Raw genomic sequence first — 20,530 nt, forward strand, 5'->3', positions numbered from 1 at the left:
TATGGAATTTCCAGTTCCAATTTCCAGTATTTCATGAAGGAAGATTAGGTTCAGAAGTGATCCATCCTTGATACACTTATCACATTTCAATTCTCAGCAGATCCATGCTTGATATGCATGATCACATTCCTACTTAGCAGCAGCACCAGCAGCATGAAACTGCACTTTAACCATTTCCATGAACTAAAGAGTTTGTAACCAAGAATCTCTAACCTGCTGGTTTTGGCACCATGCACAGGCTGTGATTTCTGCAGTTGCAGAAAACAAGGCAAAGGTTAGTGGTTTATTCCAAATGTTGAAGTGGTGGTTCTATGTATGGAACTCAGAGTGACTCCCAAAAACCAAAACTTGCTCCACCAACCTGASAATGCACTGCATGACATGAAACACGAATAGAAGATTCCAAGTCACAGTGAAATGGGCCCTCTGGATTTCCTGCTTTAACTGCTAAAGACAAGGTTTGTAGCTTTTAACCAAGGCTGCTTAACCGTCCGTTATAAAACCTGCTTCAAATCACTGCCAAATCATTGTCAAGTTTCACATGTGTGAAACAAAGTTTCACAGATGTTATTTCCTCTGGCTACACTTTTATTTTGGAACATTCAATACAAATAACAAAGCTTCTCGCCAAAGCTTTTAAAAAACAAGAAAACCCCTCACTCAAGAACTCCCTTCTCTCAAGAACTTCCACAAATCCCTCGCCTGAAGCAATTTTAATGAAGTGAGAGGCCAAAGCCTTTACCTTTTCCTTCAATATCTAGATTATCAGGTAAAACTTGGCTGGCTTTTTTGTTTTCTAACTCAGGAGCATCTTAAGAACAGTGGCACAAGGGAGATTGCAGAATCTGGCTTCCAAGTTACTTWAACTACTCTAGGGTTTTTTTAGCAACTCTTCTCTGTTAAAACACATCACATAATACCAAAAAATCCTAATCAAGTACACCTCTCTCACCTGGCCTAGTTTCTGCAACATTCATCATTTGCTGTTAAGACTGGAAAAATCTATGTACAAAGATCTGTAAGAACTTTAATTATGCTAAATAAGAAAACTCAGTCATACATGGGATCAAAGAGGAAAGCAGAAGATYCTAAATACCAACTCCCATTCTCCTTCCCATTTTTCTCTCCACATGATTTTAATGCATATTTGCTGTAGTTTAGCTTTGTCTTTTACATATGAAGGAAAACCTCATAGAAGCTACCATAAAAAACACTGACTAAACTCAAGMACATATTTCACAGTCCTGGCTTTAATGTAAGCTGCTGTATGACCACTGACAAGAAAGCACATTTCCAAGGAAAGCATGATGTCTCACTAGAGCAGAACCACCTGAGYACTGCAAGAAGGGAATAAACATGCTAACAAGAGTAACAACTTGAAATACAATRCCACTTCCTCTGCAAAATGATTTCATTTTCCTTTTGCAAGGAAGAATATTCTTTGTTTACTAAAAACCAAAACCAAATAAGTGACAGATATAGAACACCATTATACAGTTGTTCCTGTGTGGTTACTGGAGAGCAGGCAAGAGTGGCAAGTTCCAGTCCCTGCAAGGAACTGAAAACTCTTCATATTACATCAACTTCCATTGCTTTTCCTTTAGTTGGCTCTAGAGCAGAAAGATCTGTAGCCTGAATGTATCAAACTGTTATGTCAACTATTATTTATTCATTATTCATTGTAGACCCTGCCTTCACAGTCAGCCACTCTAAGCCAGGAGCAATTCCTTACTGGCCATGCATTACCATCCTCTCTCTTGCACCAGCACTCCCAGCTGAGCAGCCACACTGCCAGTTGGGTCTCATTACTGAGAACAAATCCTGAAAAATACCACAGTCACAAATAGTTTTTAGCCCTTCTGAGGCATGGTCCAATTCCTGCTGCAATTGAGTAATCTCTAACATCAACACAAGGGAGAGGATGAGAATGTGTGGCTGCATGCGTACAGAAGAAYGAGACCATGACTTCTGGTAGTAACTGGGATTTGAACTAGCTGGTTAGTGACTACCATGATACTGCATTCTTTTTTTCTTCCTTAACTCAYAAACATGTCTAATAAACCAGGTATTTTCAGAGTTGCAAATACAGGATTCTGATCAGGATGTATTCCCAAGTTTTGCTCATTATGGAYAGGTATCTGAACAGACAGCATGGTATGTCCTTGTGTGTACACCATTGTATTTTAAGGATGGCAAACAATAGGGCAAAGCAAACACTGGGAGTGAGATGAAAYCACTTTTCAGATGAGCAGGGGGAGGAATTCAGAAGCTTTAAAAGGGAGGCAGAAGGAAGTCARGTGACCTGCCAGCTGGGTCTTATGTCTGGTCAGTAAACAACGGGACAGATTACAGACAGAATACAAACTGCAACTCATGTACTGCTACGGCAGAGATGATGCAAAGCAGAAGTGTTTATCCATGTCTGAAAACAGGAATTAATTCTAACCCCTACACATGGGGTTTGCAGTTAAAGTTTTCACATGTGCTCTGCTTCCCAACTTCCCATAGACATCCCCCAATCTTCTCTCTTCTAGTAATTTAATTCCCTTTCCTCATTAAACTTGGATCCAAGCCAAAAGCATACTCATGCTTCTCTTTCAAATAGCTCTAAAACTTAAAGGCAAACTAAGTGAAAGTTGGAGAAACAATGTTGCAAAAGATCTATCACAGAGTAAATGAACTGGAGTCCCCAGCTCACCAAGGCCAGTTAAAATGGGCAAGCTCAGTTTCTCAGTGTCCAGCTCCACTGCAGGCACCTCTGCTTTTTTTTTTTCTTTTTTTTTTTTTTTGTTTGTTTGGGTTTTTTTGGGGTTTTTTGGTTTTTTTTATGCAGAACATAGATAGACACAGTATTTATCTCCAAGGAAAGGARAACAGCTTTTGGACTACACCTACAAAGCTGGTAATGCAGCACAGGCCCCTTCATTGATAAAAATGGTTTAAAATGAGCTGTTTGGGTTTGAYGCAAACCTACTCCTCACTGATTTAAAACTAAAAAAGAAAAAAAAAGTCAAATCATAGCAGAAACCCTCACTTCTAGTCTTTTTTACAGTGCAACAAAGACAGTTAAAATTATATCTGAAAGCCTTGGAGATACACATCCTCTGGGATCCACTTTACTGGTTTAAAATTATCCCCTCTCTTCGGTGCTCCCGACCAGACATTTGCTGTAAGCTACTGATTCGACAATGCTTGTGTGAGCATTTCCCAATTCTCATCAGGCAGAAAAACCGTCAAGTTAGCTCACATGATTTTTGAAGTTGTTTAAACTACTCTTGCAAWTTCTGCCTGAAGCTAACTTGGGGAAGACTTACATGAACTGTCTCTCTAGTGGATATTTGAGGGCAGTGACTTCCTTTGGCAGCACAATTTCCTTAAATTAGCTGTTATCAGCACATTGMCAAACAAGTTGAAGTCTTGCCTTAACAAAGAATTGAGAAAAGGAGAAGTAAGGAAATAACTTTTGAAAGAAAATCTTTCATCAGGATTGTCTAAGCAGACATTACTTTGAATTGAATCAGATCAAAGTCTTCATTACTTAAGCATTCCATTTTTTTTTGTAGCATTATGCAACCATCTTGGATAAAACAAAGGCGACTAAGATAGTTTTGAAAATGTCTCACTGCAACACTATCACTTAGAATCATTACATGGTTCAGACTACTGCTTTGATTCCCAGCAYATACAGCACAAACATTTACCTCTCCTGTATTTCTTCATCATCTACTTTAATCTAAGACATTTGCTTTTCTCAGTTCTCAYACTCAGGACCGTGGAGAATAAATACCAATATATGCACACACTCCTACCAAAAACATCAACACACCTCCCTTCTAYGGACTCTCCCAAACAGGAAACAATTCCTCATTTTCTTTGACATCTCTTCACTTTCCCATGAACGCTTCAAGACAACTGATGGCTCAAGAMTTGAGTATAACTTGTCATGTTCACAGGGGCAGAACTAACCTGGCTGTCAGTTCATAACTTACAGCAACTTGTTCTTAGTGATCTGGTTTACAGTGCAGAGRAGAGTTGAGCAGCTGTGCTGAAACAAGAATAAATGTGGCAAAGGGCTGCAAAAAAGTTCAGTTGAAGACATTCTTTTACAGACTTTAGCTGGAATGCTGAATTTGAAAGTCAAGTCACTTAATAAATACTTTTTATCTTATTTTTAATCAAAAGCTTGCTAATGTTGTTACWCTTGTCCTCACATCATGGTAAAATGTATTCAAAAATATACTTAGTACAGGACACAGTGCAAGCCGCCACCTCCAGAGCAAGGGCTGAGCCAGTGGAACAGGGAGACGTCTGCTCTCTGCAAGAGGATGGAAGGCTGAGTGTTCTGTAGGGCAACTCTTCCTTCCTTACTTCTACAAGTTAAAAGTACCACATTTTTCTCATRGTCCAGAGACTGGTCAGTAAGCACTCATAGGGCTGCAAGGTCTTCACACACCTTATCTCCTCAAACCTACTTCTCTCTCTTTTCCAGTTTTACATGGAGAACATGGGACAGACAGTACGAATGAAAGGCACAGAAGCAGCCATGAAAAACAGAAAAAAATCTYGCCAGGAAACTATGCTGCACATTTAACTACTCACAAAAAAGACAGGAAGTCAAGAGTATGACAAATATCAATTCCTCCATTCCATGATAAGACTCTTAGATACTATGCTAGAAACCACAGCCCRTAGTTTAAAATCCATAGTTAACCTTCAGTTATTCATAAAAGGAAGGGGAAGAAAGGGCCAGATAATGAGGACAAAATTATACCACAGGTTAATATAAAACCTAATACAGAGGCTGTACTGTACAGTCATAGGCAATGACACYGCTGACAGACGAGTGTCAAGAACCTCTAAGCAGAACTGAGTCAGGCTAGAAAAGCCCTGTAAGGCAGCACAGTGCCTTTTGAATACATTTACACCGTCCAAGCTGGTTCCTTCACACCCAGCTTACGCATCCCAGGTACATTGACTGTGTTGAGAAACAACCCTCAACAATCTGTTCATGGCATCAGAGTCACAAAGAAACCGTGGGTGAGCAGGATTGTGTGGTRCTGTCACTTTGCTGAATGTTCTGCTCTGGCTTTCATCTCAATCAGTAAAATATCTCATATATTCAGCAATTCCAGTGGCTCTGTGAGTAAACTATAACTTAGGGAAGGAGAACCTGGCATGGAATAAAAGCAGGATGAACGTGTCAGTCAGGAAGGCTGTAAACATAAAATGCAACTAACAARGAGTCCTTACTTCCACCATTCATCTACTTACTTTACCAAAAGCTTCAATTCATCTTAATACCGGACACAAAATTCCTCATCTACAAGCATTTTCACATATAAATATATGTCAGCTAATGTAACAGCTGCTATTTCCCTATTGTCACATTAGTTCTCCATATTCCCCTTTTATATTTCACCAATCAGTTCAAAATGTATACTAGAGTCCTTTTTTTTTCCACAAACAGTTTAAACAGAATGATAAAATTTGCAATAGATGGACAGATAATAAAGAAAAAAAATGTTAGGTGTGAATACATTTCAGAATTTCTTAAGGGAAGAGTTAGAAACAAGCCAGCACAAAGCAGAACTGAAAATTCAAAGGTCCTTAAAAGCAAAGTGAGTAATTTCACATAAAAAGGCCAATTACTTTCAGAGAAAGGCAAGCATTTCTATAAAATTTTATGCCTGTTATTGCTGCATTTCTCTGACACTCTTAACAGAGTGTCTCTGTWTTTATGGCACTCAGATACAGCTTCATCAGACTGCACAGTAAAGTCACCAAATATGTCTCATACCACTGCACACACTGCTCTGTCTTCTGTAGAACTGTATTTTACTGAGGAGAAAAGTCAATAAAGTCCAACAGTCAAAAGTCCTATGTTCTTTTAATGGCTCCTTGAGGCCATCTCTCATGCTGACATCATCCTTAACAAAAAAAAGTCTGTTACACTTTACACAAGCAGTGTTTCAATTTCAATAGGACAATTATTGCCAGAATTCTAGAAAGAGAGCTGGAGTCTTACAAAGTCATCTGCGCAGTACAAGCCATTTTAGTGTCAAGAAATAAAACAACAGTATAGGRTATGCATGGAAAATATCCCATATCAAACAGAGGGAACAGCCAAATGAGGAGATAAATGGCAGCAATTGCCAAAACATATGTTTAAAATACAAAATAAATTTTGAATCTGGAAACCATAAAAGTCACCTTCAGTCAAAAACACACTATGCAGACATTACCAGGGATCAAGGGCTACAGAACTGGCAGTCACTATTTCATACACCTTCACTTTTTTTTTTTTACAAAAAGCTAAACTTGCTAGAAACTAGTAGCAAGGCTATCAAAATTATTGTTACATTCTCGAATTAGTATTTGAGGTGAATTGCACACACATCTTTTCGCAAAATAAAATTAACATTATGAATGCTGGGAGCAAACACATAAAACAAAATCCAAACTCATCTGACCACAAATGAAATTTCTTTTCAAATCCAAACCAAACAGATTTCTATTCAGGGAAATGCTTAAGTTGAGGTTTAACAGTAAATATTGCACTTAAGAAACCATGATGAAAATGAATCTCAAACTGCAGTAGACACTTTGAAAATTTTTGGCTGGTTCGCTCTATCCCTCCAGCTCCTTCAGAAAAACAGTTGTCTGTGTGACAAGTTTATCTATACCAGCTCAGTGCAAACTGAGGAAAATGAAAGCTTTTTGCATTGCTAGGAGAATTCTTGACAAACACTGAGACACAGAAGAGAAACTGCACAGCAACCGCCCACATTGCACAACAATGATGAGAATTCCACTTCCAGAGATCTCTATTATTCCATTCCATAATGACTATTTCAACTGCTGATATTTTTAGATCTACATATACATGAAACCATAACTTAAAAAGTGTTCATTTATAAGCATGTAAGAATTCRAAGTGGAAACATCTCCAAGTTGCAGAGAAACTGCCTCACCCCTGCTAACACAGGGCCACAGGCACGACACTCGAGATCTGTGAGAGCATTCAGTGCTCCTCGGCAACACGACACTGCTTTCTGCCYGCTGCTTCTGAAATATTTGACTGTGTTCCAGCAGAGCAGGGTTTCATTTTCCAAGACTGCTTCACAAAGTTAGCAGTGAGGGGAAGTGTGCAATAAATGAACTCATCCCCCAGTCCCCTAGATGAAGTTCCTTCAGGTACAAAAGGAATTACCCAACTAAAAATCAGCTTTTAAAAACATAATTTTAAAGCAAAAGACATAAAAAATCCCTTTGAAAATGGAGCTAAAACTGTTGCCAGATTGTAAATCTACATGCAAATCTCTGGATCCATCTATTATTTTTTCCCATCAAAAACTGTGAGTATTGTTAAAAGCATGCATTTGACATTTCTTCAATCCACTTACCTTTCCCAAAACCTTCACTAGGATAACAGGTTTGGGTACAAAAAGGTACAACTTCAGCTTGGGTGAACAAGAAGCAAACTAATAGTTAGAGACTGCAAAAAAATCCCAAAGAAACCTAAACTCAAACAAGAGAAAATAGTTCCAATGCAAAAGTCATTCCCCAGATTTTAATCAATAGATTAACTGGGAATAATTCAACTTTAACAACTTCCTTAAGTGATCACAGGGTGTGGGGAGATTATAGAGAAGGGTTTTGATGTAGCAAGGTTACTGGAATACTTAAGTCATGAAATTACGGATTTGATATCCACTAAATAGCAAATAAGCCAATGAACCACACACAGTAAATTGGAAGGGCTGGTTATACATTGAAATTAATTGGCCCTAAGATGGAATATTTGAAACACATTATAAAAATGGCTCAGTATTGAAAAGATTCACTTAACTTCATAAATATGGAAGTGATCAGCAAAAAGAAAGATATATTGGTAGCAAAATGAGAGTCAAGCAGGATATTTGAAGTTATACAGAAAAAAAAATTATGATGAAGCACTGACAACAGTAGCAGTACAGGATATTTCTCTTGCCCTGAAAGTAGTATTGACCTCATTTCTGCATTTYGCTGATATAAGGTAAGATAGCAAGAGTGGAAGGATCATAAGACAAGATGCCTTAAACTGACAAGAAAAATTGATAATAAAAATTTGCTACTAGTTTGACAGTCCCTGAAAAAATTAATACCAACATTACACCAGGAATGACTCTTCTGCACAACATGCAATTTTATGATATTACATAATGTAGTCACATGGCTTCAAATCATCTGGCATGGAAATGAAATATAGAGGCATATGAATAAACCTGGTTCAATGAATTTACTTACATGCAATATAAAATGTGAAATGAAATTTTAAATAAGTCTCCCACATAAGATAGAGATGACTTATAATTTCTTTTTTTCCTCCTCTCTTCATGGAGCACAAACTATGCTTTCCAGATTTAAAATTACRTGCTTTTGCCTGAGAAGTAAAACAATACACCAAACAAGTTCTTCTCTAAATGCCTCTGACATAAGGATGTGTCATGGTGCACACAGGGAGAAACTGGGATGTACCACACAAAATAGAGAAAACAAGATACAGAGAAATGGAAAGTGCAGTGATGGGAGGATTACAGGTCCTAAATGGAATGGAAATAGAACAGGCATATGAACACACTTTCTTCTAATATGACTAAAAAATAGACAGCAGTGTTCAGTAGACTGAAACATCTCCAGATGTTTAAAACAGAAGTATAAAGTGCAGAGTGAAGTGGCAGGCAGCCCACAGGCTGGAAAACAAAATCTCAGGGTTCTACTCTTGTTTTTCTGTTTGCTTGCAAAACAATTACCCAATAATTGTTGGGTACCAGACATACTTCTCATCACTATACTGAGAAGCCCCAGGGACGTGTGCTATACACATTCCTTAGAAGAGGAAACCCCTTGCCCAAARCAGAGGGAACTACATCTCATTTGAGTTAGCCCAGAATCTGCTCATACAGCTTAAAATGCATGCTTCTAAAAACCCTCGTATTTCTATTCATAACATTTTGAGCAKGGTCAAGAATTGAAAAGACCTGTATCACATGGGAGTGATAAAGTCAAGGTTATTTTTTTTAAGTCATTTCATTTCTGTCTGAAAATCTAATTAGACAGAAACARTAACAGTCATTATTAAAACTGTTAGAAGCTTTTCTTCCATTTATATACTGCAAATCTGGCAGCACTGCGGCAAAACTGCATTATTGATGAAAATCTGTATTTTTTTCTTTTTGATTATGCATCCAAAGAGGAAAAGTGGGGTTTAACTAAAAGRAATACGAATTGAATAAAGTTTTACTTATATTTGAAAAGCTACTTAAGTGATCTAGTTTCAAACTCACAACATGTTTTTTAAATGGAATTTCCACAGACTTATTTCTTAACCACTACAGGGCAATACAGGGACTGTGAACAGAAACTGAAGTGCAGTAACATTGATAAAAGAACCTAACAGATGCMTTTCTCATTTTACTGTATTTGTGAAAGCAGAGATCACAGATGCTTAAAATATCACATCTGTATTACTCATTTACATAATTCACAACCAAATCATGAACACTATAAATTGTGAGTGTGTGTGTGTCCAAATCAAGAGCACTAGAAATGTGTGTGTGTGATTTCTATCACCATACTCAGAACACAATGCCAGTTCTGAGCTAATCTCCAGTGAAGSTTTGATGACTGTTACCAACAGTGAAGCTCCTGGGATTTCCACACTGTAACTTTTAATAGTAATTATAACAATCTTATGACACACAGCCATCCCTGAATGATGGGACATGATTTGCAMCAGCAGAACAGAGCCATGAAATATTTAATACCTGAATATTTGCAGTAAGCGTACAGCTCCAATGGTCAACTTGCTGTTTTAGCATAGATGGGTTCCAAAGATAATTTTTTTTACCTAGCTAAGCACAAATCTCCCCACTCCTTTGCAAGCCAGCAGAATGAAAGGAAATAGCAGATATTTTATGGCTCATAACCACATTCAGTCATGGCCCTCTACAAAAACATTTATTCCACAGCTGAGCTTGGGGCCAATGTAATGACAAGCTCCTAATTGTCCTGCTATTATTGTGCTCAGTGATTCTCTTAGTCCCTGAGAACAGYGTGACTGACACCAGCTCAAACACCAGTAAAAGCCTTGGTCTATGACTGAACTAAAGGGTAAYACATTTGACCATAAATAATAGTAATCATGAATTAAGCATGTTTAAATTATTACTTGTCTCATCAGCATGCTAAAATTAATGTTATCCTTGGATTTAAAAGGAATTTCCTACCAAACATTAAGATACCACTATTCCTCTTTTTATCATGCTACCAACTTGTATGAGAAGACTGGAGTTGGTGATGAGAGAGACATTTGAGACMAGACAAGATTAACAAGAAAAGAAGAAAATGTTAAAACATGGAAGTTGGGATAAAGAAGATGAAAAAAACATGTGGCAGAAGAGACAGAACTGAGATAACAAACATACTGTTGGGAACAAGACATGTGACATGAACACAGGGAGGAACAATTTCTGGTAGWGGATAATCCCCTCCAGAACACCCAAACACAGAACCCAAGATCTGCTCAAACCATCACCTACCGCTGCCTTAAAACATCTGTACAACTTGCAAGTACAACATCCCACCCTACAAACAGGTTCCAGGGAATGACAACCTCCTGCTACCTTGCTGRCTCACATAAGAGAAACATAAAGGTTTGACTGATAAGTCACAGASATACCAGCTTTATTCCACTTAATCCTTCTAGAAAATTCAGACTGCATCTCTGACTAAAACTCAGCCTGAATTTAGAATTCAGCATCAAGGAAGGAATCTGGAAAACACAGTGATATTTTGTACAGAGAAAAGTCAGTTAAAAACTTAYGCAACACTGCTAAATCAAGCACAAGGACAATATAGCCTATCATCAGAGATGCCCACAGAACTTTAATTGCTCATTTCCTGTGCATATCTACTGGCCACATGCCTTYAATTAAAAACTACATACCACTTTTCATTCTTCTTCAGAATTTTTCTGTTCAAATAGATTTTTTCAGACAAGATGGAATTACTTTAAGRATCATGACTAATCACAGCCAAAGTCTTATAAATGAGAGTGTTGATGAAAAAACTCAGGGAACTACAGAGGGAAAAATGGATGATTAACCTGAAAGKTGGTGAACGCTGCTTTGGAAAAACAGATTGCATACTGTCAGTACCATATATTTCCTGCATAATACTAAGCCAATCTTCTAAATTAATCTTTCCAGAAAAAGTAATCAATCACATTTTTCTAGATGTTGAGTTTGATTCCCAGTACCCCCAGAGTCACTAAGGCATCTGAAGTTCTTAAAAGATCCATTTAAAAATAAAACCTGTAAGTTTGGGCACTAAGTATTTTAGATTTTGGTACCCCAAATCAGCAGAKGGTTTCAAACTTCATACCATTCCAAGCTTTATATATATATAATGCAGTAACATCACCATGCTTTACTACACAGAGATTACATGAAAAATAATGTTTGAAAACTTTTCAATAGTCTGGGGCACTACCCAAAAGCCCAAGGCAACAATAACACTTTTCTGTATTCAAAGCTAAGTTTCAACAATAAGCTGAATAAAGAGACTAAAATTCACATGGGTGACTGAACAATGCGGGGGTGGTGGGTGGAACCAAACTGATGCTCCCTAATCCTCCTGCCTTCTGCACAGAGCACATTATGCTTACAAACCATATATTTCAGCAGCCAACACCTGGGCTGCATAGCAAGTTGGGTTTTTTTCTGGCATATTCTCATTTTGGAGTGCCTGAAGCTCACTGGGAAAAAGCTATGACTATAAATACTTTAACTTTCAAATCAGTAACATTATCAGCTAGAAGAGAACAAAGACTCTCCTCACTCCAGAAAGACTCCCGGGCTGTCAGTGGAAGCAGCAGTTTGTAGTGTAGAATTCTAAGTGAGGCTGAAGTAAAGGACTATTGGGACAATTCTGGGGATTTCAAGCTGAAAAATAAAGCCCTCTTCCTGCACATGTATGGAAGTACTATCTTAGGCACGACAGTCCTATAAAGGAAAGACCACAACGCTGTGTCCTTAGCATCTTCTCCAAGTATCTGTGATTCAGAGAATTAAAGAAATACTTTTAATTCTGATGCACTGATAAATCTAACCACAGGACACTTYTAACATGAATGGGTTTCCACCCCTCCACTTTGGAGAGGGGGACACTGGAGAGGAAGAAGAAAACACCCTRCACAGCCCATGGCTTCAGCTGAATGCACAACTGCAATTCATTCAAGCTGTTTGGCCAACATCAGAAACCATGAGATCCAAGCCTCATTAGTTATTAAAGAGAGAAGAACCCTTGAATTGAGTTAGAGGCTTTTTGTCAGCTACCATGTAATTTTATTTTTAACACATGCTACATAATTTGCAGTGTTTATTGTAACTAATGCTTTATTGCTGGTTCTACTGAATTAACTAATTATATTTACTTCATTCTAGACCTGAACCATCAGTTTAAAATTACTTACACAAAATAATGTATTTTGCCAAATGAAAGCACGACAGCCAAACCTATCAGCTGTAAAGTTTCACTGAATGAAATTCAACTTCATAAGCCATATTGTAGAATAAAAAATTCTTAGGGTCACTGAGTCAAAGGCCAGCTCATTGTTTGACAGAAAATTACCAAATTTACAGCAGGTCAGTGGTAAAAGGTTACAAAACAGAGTTAAGGTGTGATTTCATAGTTGATGCAAGTCAATTTAAGCTYACACATCTGCCAAAGCAGACTCTCTCACTCTCATCATCAATGTAGTCCTTCCACCTTTTTGTTTGCTAGCATTCAAACACACATGAAAACATAGTGAGCTGTCCAAGGATTTGATACAAGTAGTTAGTAGCTGAATTTCAGCCAGATAAGTACAAAACAGTTTGTGGAAGGCATTAGGATTGCTGGTGTTGACTGTRAAGCACGAGATGAAGAACAGAACTTCCCCTTTTGGCATCAGTGTAGAATWTGGATCACATTAGGCTGTGTACTTAGGATGGACTTCAGGGACTACTTAACCAGTATAAATTTKCAACCTCCAAGCACAGGTACAACCACAGGAGAAAAGGACTGGAAACACCATGAAAAAAAACAGACATTTCCTTTTTTCCCTAAATTCTAATTTGTCCTTCATGTGACTGCAGGGCTCAATATTTTCAACWATGAATCCCTACCCTCTTTACTTTTTATGTAGCTACAGTTATCTCCMAAAATATAGCTACAAGGGCATTTGCAGATAGAAGAGTATTAAAAAAATAAAATCTGATCTTGATGGAGTCAAAGAAGGAGAAGACTAGRGGAAGTAACTAGAAACACATGCAACACCACTGAACACTACTAACAAGAGCTCACTGGTAGTAAAATTTGATGGTGGGACTTTATTGTTTGTTTTAAAAGATAAACTCACTAAACAAAGGCATTCTGAATGTCACATATTGCTTTTATTGCCACAAGGATTAGAAACTACAAGCTCAGATTGCGTTTTCCCAGTTGCCATAAAAAGTTAGAGGAAAAGACTGCCTGTGTGCCAAAAACAGCCGAGCATTACTGCAGGCTGCAGGTCTCCATCCAAACCCAACACATCCAACAAAAATTGACTATAAACTACAACAGACTACTGCTCATCATGTTTTCAGGGTAACAAAAAAAAAGCCAAAGAAGTGATCTCAATTCAGCAATTTAMCAAAGCACCACTTTCAGACAGTTCCATTAGACCAAGAATTGCCAGTATTTATGCACAGACCACACGAGATCAAGACTTCCCAATAACAAGAACAAGAACAAAAACAAAAGGGAGCAATAATCAAATTAAATAAGGTCTTGCACAAGTAGGAACTAAGAACACAAAAAATGCAACTGAATGGAACAAGCTGGATTACTGTGCAAAATCTGGGGAAGGGTTGTAATCCTCTCTCCTTCTCRCTCCTACAACTACRAGAACCTCTGGCCAGTGCATTTATGTTTGGGTTTTGGTAACAGCAGAAACAAAGACACAAATGCAATCACAAGACTCTGAATGACCCTAATGACACATTAGGTTTTGGGTTTTAATATTGAAACTYTAGATAATCTAAGTACCAGTACTGTAAACTCGACTGACAAATAATACCAATTCCTTCCAAGTTACCTTAAAGATCACAGTAAGTTTACATCCAAGATACAGTAACCCAAAGATCTTTAAAAAAATACTTTTAGGCTGGTTTTGATTGTGCTGCTRTGGCTTTAAGAACAAATGTTAGGGTAACAGGCCACTGCTCTCTGAGCCATACAGCACTTCTGAAGCCATTTTACCTTTCATTAGGCAATATCATCTGAACTTCTAGCAGGAATGAAAAACACCAGTGAGACCCTTTACTGCAGAACACTCACATAGTCACTGCAATTCTGTCTAGATGCATTGCCATACAGAAATTTTATGACACTATGGTCAGATTTTATTCCATTTCTATGGAGAGCTACTAAGAACAAAACTACAGAATTGCTTTRCTGGCAAAGCCATTGAAAATTCCTGTTCAAAGTTCTTCTGTCCTTTTTTGCTACTAATGTATTCCAGAAACAAGACATAGTGAGCTGTGTCTAATTATTGCCCTCGATTTCCATACAATTTCTTTTACTCCATGTATTCCCATCTTCCCCTTTAAAAACTGAGACAGTGAATGGTTTAGGTAATTACAGCTGTCATGGAGGGTTTGACAAATAACTTTTCTGCTCAATGTATGCTTTAGGCTACTGGGAAAGCTGTCAAAWAGTGACATCAGAGTCTACATTAACATTGGCAGAATGCAACTGTGCTTCCTTTCATATTTAACTGAGGTGGTTTACAGCCTTTCCTTTTCCTATTCCACGGTCAAGAACATGAGTGGAATGAACAAATGGGTTGCAATTCAGATAAAATGGGGAAAGACAATGAATATTAAATGAAAGTACGAAAGAAAAAGTATGAAAGCATATTCTTCATTTGGTAATGAAGCTTGCTTCTGCTTCATCATCAGAAAGCTTTGTAAACCTGAGTCACTTCCTAAAAGCTGTAAGGGAGGAACATAAAGGCATGAGATACTCTTTTGGTATCTAAGTTGTCAGTTATTACTATGATGCATTTCTTGCACATGAGCCACCCCTTGCATGTGAGGACATGAGATGGACAACTGCATCACACACTGTATGGAGGTACCTTCCTGCTAATTCATGCCAAMGCTTTCCAGCACAGACTATCACATCTCCAATTTCATTTTATATATGATCTTAATTCCAGTCAAAGTACAAAACAACAAAAACTCACTATTGCTTTACTGCTTGCTGAAGTTGTCTACTCAGTTCTGACAATAACCTTGAGCAGTGATCTTGGTTTGAAAAGTCACACGTGGGTCTTCATCATCTGCACTGCCCGAAGCGGCCACAGCTTGGACATGAGAATTCACTTTCCAGTGAAAATTTTAATGACTAAGGAAAATTATTAACRAGGAATTTAATTTTTCCACTGATACCTAAAAGAAATACTACTACAAGTTCAACAATAAAGCRCAGCAAACCTGACCTGGTTTTGCTGCTCTGATGATTGTTTAGTGAGTGGTTAAGAATGACAGCTAAAAGAATTACAGTGTGAGCACCAGATTTAGTATTAGTCAAATCTGGACCCATAAAAGGTCTAAAGAAATGTGATCTTCCCATTGATTTACCATCTTATGGCTGATATCACCCACCACCAACCTCAGAATCTGTGCAAAGCAGATCAAGCCTTTAATCTCTAACACCATAGTCCTACTGACCTGCTTTGCTGCTTCACCTGCACTGAAAGGAGCTTCCAGGCRGGGCCAGTGGATCTGTTAGGGCTTGAGGCGGTGCAAGATCCTGGTTTTCCGGCAGGGTAGTTACATTAATGAGAGATGTGATTCATACACACCTCCTAAGCATCGATGTGGTCACAGTGACATGAGTTACTTCTATTGCTACAAGAAGGGAATGAGCTCTATCAGTATATATGATTCACACTAGAGAGGTGTCTATGCAGCCACACGACAAGGAGTTTGCACATCATCATTTCATCTTCAGTTTTGTAACTGAATTTGTAATTTGGGAGCAATTCCAGTGACTTTTATGAAACACAGACATGCCCTGCCTCGTGTGCTTGGAGTCTGTGGCACAGCATTAGGAAAGCACTTGGGAGTCCACAGTCTGGGGCGTTGTTTAAAGTGCTTTCTTTAAGAYCTTGTAACACCTRACACACATATACAATGTATCATAYTATTYGTGGCTACTCCCATACAAAAGAATGGTGAGCCTCCCATGAACGAAACACATAAGGGGAAAGAAGTGGATTAAATTTGTAGCTGAACACTCAASTGAAAACTGGGGATCAGAAACACTTGCATGGCTTTTTTTTTTCCATTGCTCCGCCTTATTCAAATCCCAAAAGTCATACAACAGACCATGCTAAAAAAAGGGCCAAAATGAAGTTATTCACAGCACACTTCTAAACAGAGWATTTAAACATAATGTGTGTCCCCACACAAACTCAATAAGCTTTGCTTTTACAATTTAAGAACAGCTCTAGCTTTTTTCTAGGGTTCATTGTGATGATAAATGCACAAAAGTGTATAGCATGCACTGCTGCTTATTAGCATTTAATGCTTCTTGAACAATTACAATGCAAATATTCATCACAATAGATGGGAACCTTGGTGGGAACAAGAATTCCCACAAATTGTTTTAAGAGTACAGTAAATGAATAGTGTTTAAAACAAAGAGCCCAARCCYCTCACAAATGTGTATGTTGCATTTACTTACGGATTAGTCCACTAACATATTCATTGTGCAACTGCAGTTGTACAAATGAAACAAAAAATACCCCAAAAATTTAGATCCCAACAAGTGTTTTCTATGTATAGATGGGTTAAAGACAAGCAAACCACAGTTGTTTCAAGGTTTGCTTGAGTTTATATGAGTGTTTCTTCTGTTAGTGACAGATTTTTGCAACATCTTACAGGACAAAGTATGAATTCAAGAATTTTTAAGAAGGTTTCATTYTGAATTACTTAACTGACAGTGTAACCAACACACTTACTAACAAACATGGTAATTTAAAGTGATGTTGGAAGCTTATTTCTAAGCTTTTCAGCCACAACTTAATACAAAAAAATTTTACTTACTAGATTTCAAAGCTACAAACAGATGGCATGTTGACGTCCTTTAAAGTTACTTTTACTTCACTTATACAACTTGACAATCAAAATAAACTAAATTTGCTCTATATCATGTATTAAGAAGATTTCTACATCCTGCACAAACTCTCTTTTCCCAGGTGCCATCTCTCTATTTAGTACAGTAATATGCAAACACAAATGTGTTTTCTCTTCTGATCAAAATACTTACAGGCAAAGACATTTTTTAGTCTATTCTTATGAATACTTTATAGGAGCAGAGAGGAAAAATACACTGTTGCTTACTATACCTTGAAGAGTATTTAGCAACGTGTAATATCCTTAGATCCATGTTATAGAGGAGAAAAAAAGAAAAGTGATGTGATTATACTCACAGTATCTTTCTTATCTTGCTTACGGCTGTTTGCAATTACAATTATAGAAGCATAAGAACTTATAGACATTATAAGAAGTAGTTTCTTTAGCATACACACACCTGACAGCCCTTCTTGGAAAGCTGGTTTTCCATRTCAGCAACACGAAAGATTGTGAGGATGCACACGTTCGTGTATATACACACTCTCGCATACAGATAYATCAGAGCAAGAACAAAACTGGCTAAAACCGCAGCAGCGAGCAGCAATACTGAGAAAAACCTCACAACGCTTCTAAAATCAGCTCCCCGTAAGGGAAACATTTTTAGAGCAGAGATGATAAAGGAAAAAAAAACAAAAAAACCCTAGATGGGAGAGATCTCCAGACGGGCAGAGGAAGAACCCTGCAACAGCTCCTCCATCCTGCCTCAGCCGAAGAGAGGAAGGGCGAAGAGGGAAGGGAAAAGGCGAAACCAGCTTCAATTTAATGCAGACTGCAAATTGGTCAGCTCAGATACAGTCCTGAGCGGGAGGCTGGCTGGGCACCCAGGATCCCCAGACCCTCTCCGAGGGGCCCCAGCCCCCGTTCCCCGCTGCCTCGCCCCCCTCGCGCCCCGTCCCTCACCAGCCTGGGTGGTGTCGCTCAGATCGTGCTGGGCTGCGCTGGCCCGCGGATAATCCCGGAGCTTCCTGCCGCTCAAACTGAGGGTCCCGCTGACCGCCGCTTCTTCCAGCGCTCGGTCCAAGGAGCGGCTCCAGGAGCCGGGAGCCGMGGGACCGGGCGGAGCGGGACAAGCCGCGGGCATCGCGGCAGAGCCGCCCTCCGGCGCCGCCATTTCCCCGCCACAGCCCGCGCGGACGGCGCATGACAGAGCGCGCGGCGGGAGCGCATGCGCGGCCGCCGCCCGGCGGCACCGGGAGCAGGCGGCCTCTGCCCGGGGCGGCATCTGCCCGCTCGCCTCAGCCGGGCTGCCGTGCGAACGGACCCCCCGCCCCTTGACACAGCTGTGCACCTGCTCAAACTGATGGAAATCCTACTTTACCCGCCAAAATGGGATGTCACAGGTTGGTGTTTGGGTAAGCATTGCTCACAGCTGCTGGGTGTCGGGCCATTTACAGCAGCAAAACAAGAGCAGAGCGTACAAATCTTAGCTAAGTGGGAAATGTAACAGCTGCTTCAGGTTTTTTAACTTATGGATTGATGACATTAAAAGGTCACACTCTTTGCRCACACCTGCATAAATGCCACCTTGCCCTGCTTCCACTGAACCCACCTGATGCTGCAGCAAACACCTGAGCCAGTAATGAAGAACGCTCTTAATAATCAGGTGGCAAGACACTTGCAATATTTAACACCTTATCAACTATATTTACAGGCAGTGTTTTGTTCTGCACTGACAAYTAACAGCAGCATTTCCACTGCTTGTGCCTCCTGCTGGCACAGCACTCCCAGACACTGTTCCTGCAGCACGAGGTGTTGATGACAGCAACTTGTTGCTATCAAGATATGTCACAGCAACAATCAGTGCTTGGGCTGCCACATGGGCTACTCTCATCACACCAAACTGAATTAAGCAGTGCTACTGAAGCATAGATTAGTAGCTGACACATTTCAATGCAAGTGAGCCTCTACGGTGCCACTCCAAGAAGTGCTCCACTGTCAAGGTACTATGGCTGGGCAAGGAGTGTGAGCCCTCTTGTAAGTTAGGTGGCTTTCTGCTGTGTTCTTCAGAACTTTTTGTAAGAATTTAATCAGTAAGAACTCCTTGCAGGCTAACAGAAAATTCACATAACCCGTATATTGCCCAGGTGGTTATGACAGAAACRAGACAGTATGAGACCTGTAACTTTTTATTAAAAAAAAAATTAACAGTTTCAGAATAGATCAAATGTAATAACTTCTCCAAAAAATACCAAAAGGTACAGTGTAAAGCATCTTCTCATTAAATACAAACTAGCATTTTTTGATGCACTGCATCAATGTTTTGCATCTATGTTGATGCAAAAGAATTTTCATTGTTGCATCCTGGCACATGGAAAACATCTACACTGAAACAGGATGACTGACTACACTTTATCTACTCAAATTCTAACAGTGAGACATTTATTAAAAAAAATTCCTACTAGTAATTGAGAAAGAAACCTTAACACCATTACATTTAGTTTGCTTCTGCTATGGTATATTTTTGAACAGTAAAAATAAGGGTTTAAGTCCTATTTAGCATCAGAGTGCACTCAGACTTCAAAACTATACAAAAAAAAAAGCCCTTCTACTGTCAAATACTCTTCAAGGCTGAAGTTGCCAGTATATGCTAGTTAACTTGGAATTTGAGATAAAAATGCAAGGAAACCAACTCTGTCAAAAGTAAATTTTTCAAGAACGTGAAAAGGAGTTAAACCCGCTTCAAACACCATAAACATTCTTGGATACAGCAAGCCAGCCACTCTTCTACCTGACTGTACCTAACCCTCCTTGCCAAAGAACAATGCCAAGATCATCAGCTCCTGGTCTGGAAGCAATTTTGAAGAGATGCCTCTGTTTTAGGGATTATGTAAATTCACATTGAGGATGCCCCAGTTGTTACTGTCCTGCAGGTTCTGATGCACAGAGCTATACCTAAAGAAAGTGGTTCCATGTTCCTGCTTAATGCCTTATACATGCTGGCAAACTGAGGGCTTTCCTCCAGCAACGTTCCTTAGTTTCAGACAATTTCCAGATGTCTGACCACTTAGGATCAGCTTCACATCTTAACCTCTCTTTGGTATAAACAAACAAGTGCCATGAGATTGCCTGCCTTCAGCTATTTGTAAAGAGTCAAAGAAAACCCTCTGGGGCAAAGTATGCAGGATGAGAATCATGTGTCTGGGAGGGTAAGAAACCCTACCATACTGTTGAGTTCCTTGTGAACAGCAGTATTTTTTCCTATCAAATTAGTCAAAACCATGAAATTATTGCATTAAGTTTGTGCATTAAGTTTCTTGCCA

At 39.0% G+C, this 20,530-nt stretch overlaps 1 protein-coding gene across 8 annotated transcripts in view; it reads right to left on the reverse strand.

The window, feature by feature from the left end:
• The window catches only part of LRCH3 (leucine rich repeats and calponin homology domain containing 3), a 60,828-nt gene extending 42,433 nt beyond the window's left edge, over nt 1-18,395 (reverse strand). For all 8 annotated transcript variants that reach the window (XM_057367192.1, XM_057367193.1, XM_057367194.1 and 5 more), the window contains exon 1: nt 18,171-18,395. In XM_057367192.1, the coding sequence (XP_057223175.1) occupies nt 18,171-18,381 (211 nt within the window). In that variant the 5' untranslated portion in view covers nt 18,382-18,395. The remainder of the gene's footprint in view (nt 1-18,170) is intronic.
• Nucleotides 18,396-20,530: the final 2,135 nt, after the last annotated feature.

Source organism: Malurus melanocephalus, unplaced genomic scaffold (assembly GCF_030028575.1).
Source record: "Malurus melanocephalus ecotype Western Australia unplaced genomic scaffold, MMel_1.1 scaffold_75, whole genome shotgun sequence".
Classification (NCBI taxonomy): domain Eukaryota; kingdom Metazoa; phylum Chordata; class Aves; order Passeriformes; family Maluridae; genus Malurus; species Malurus melanocephalus.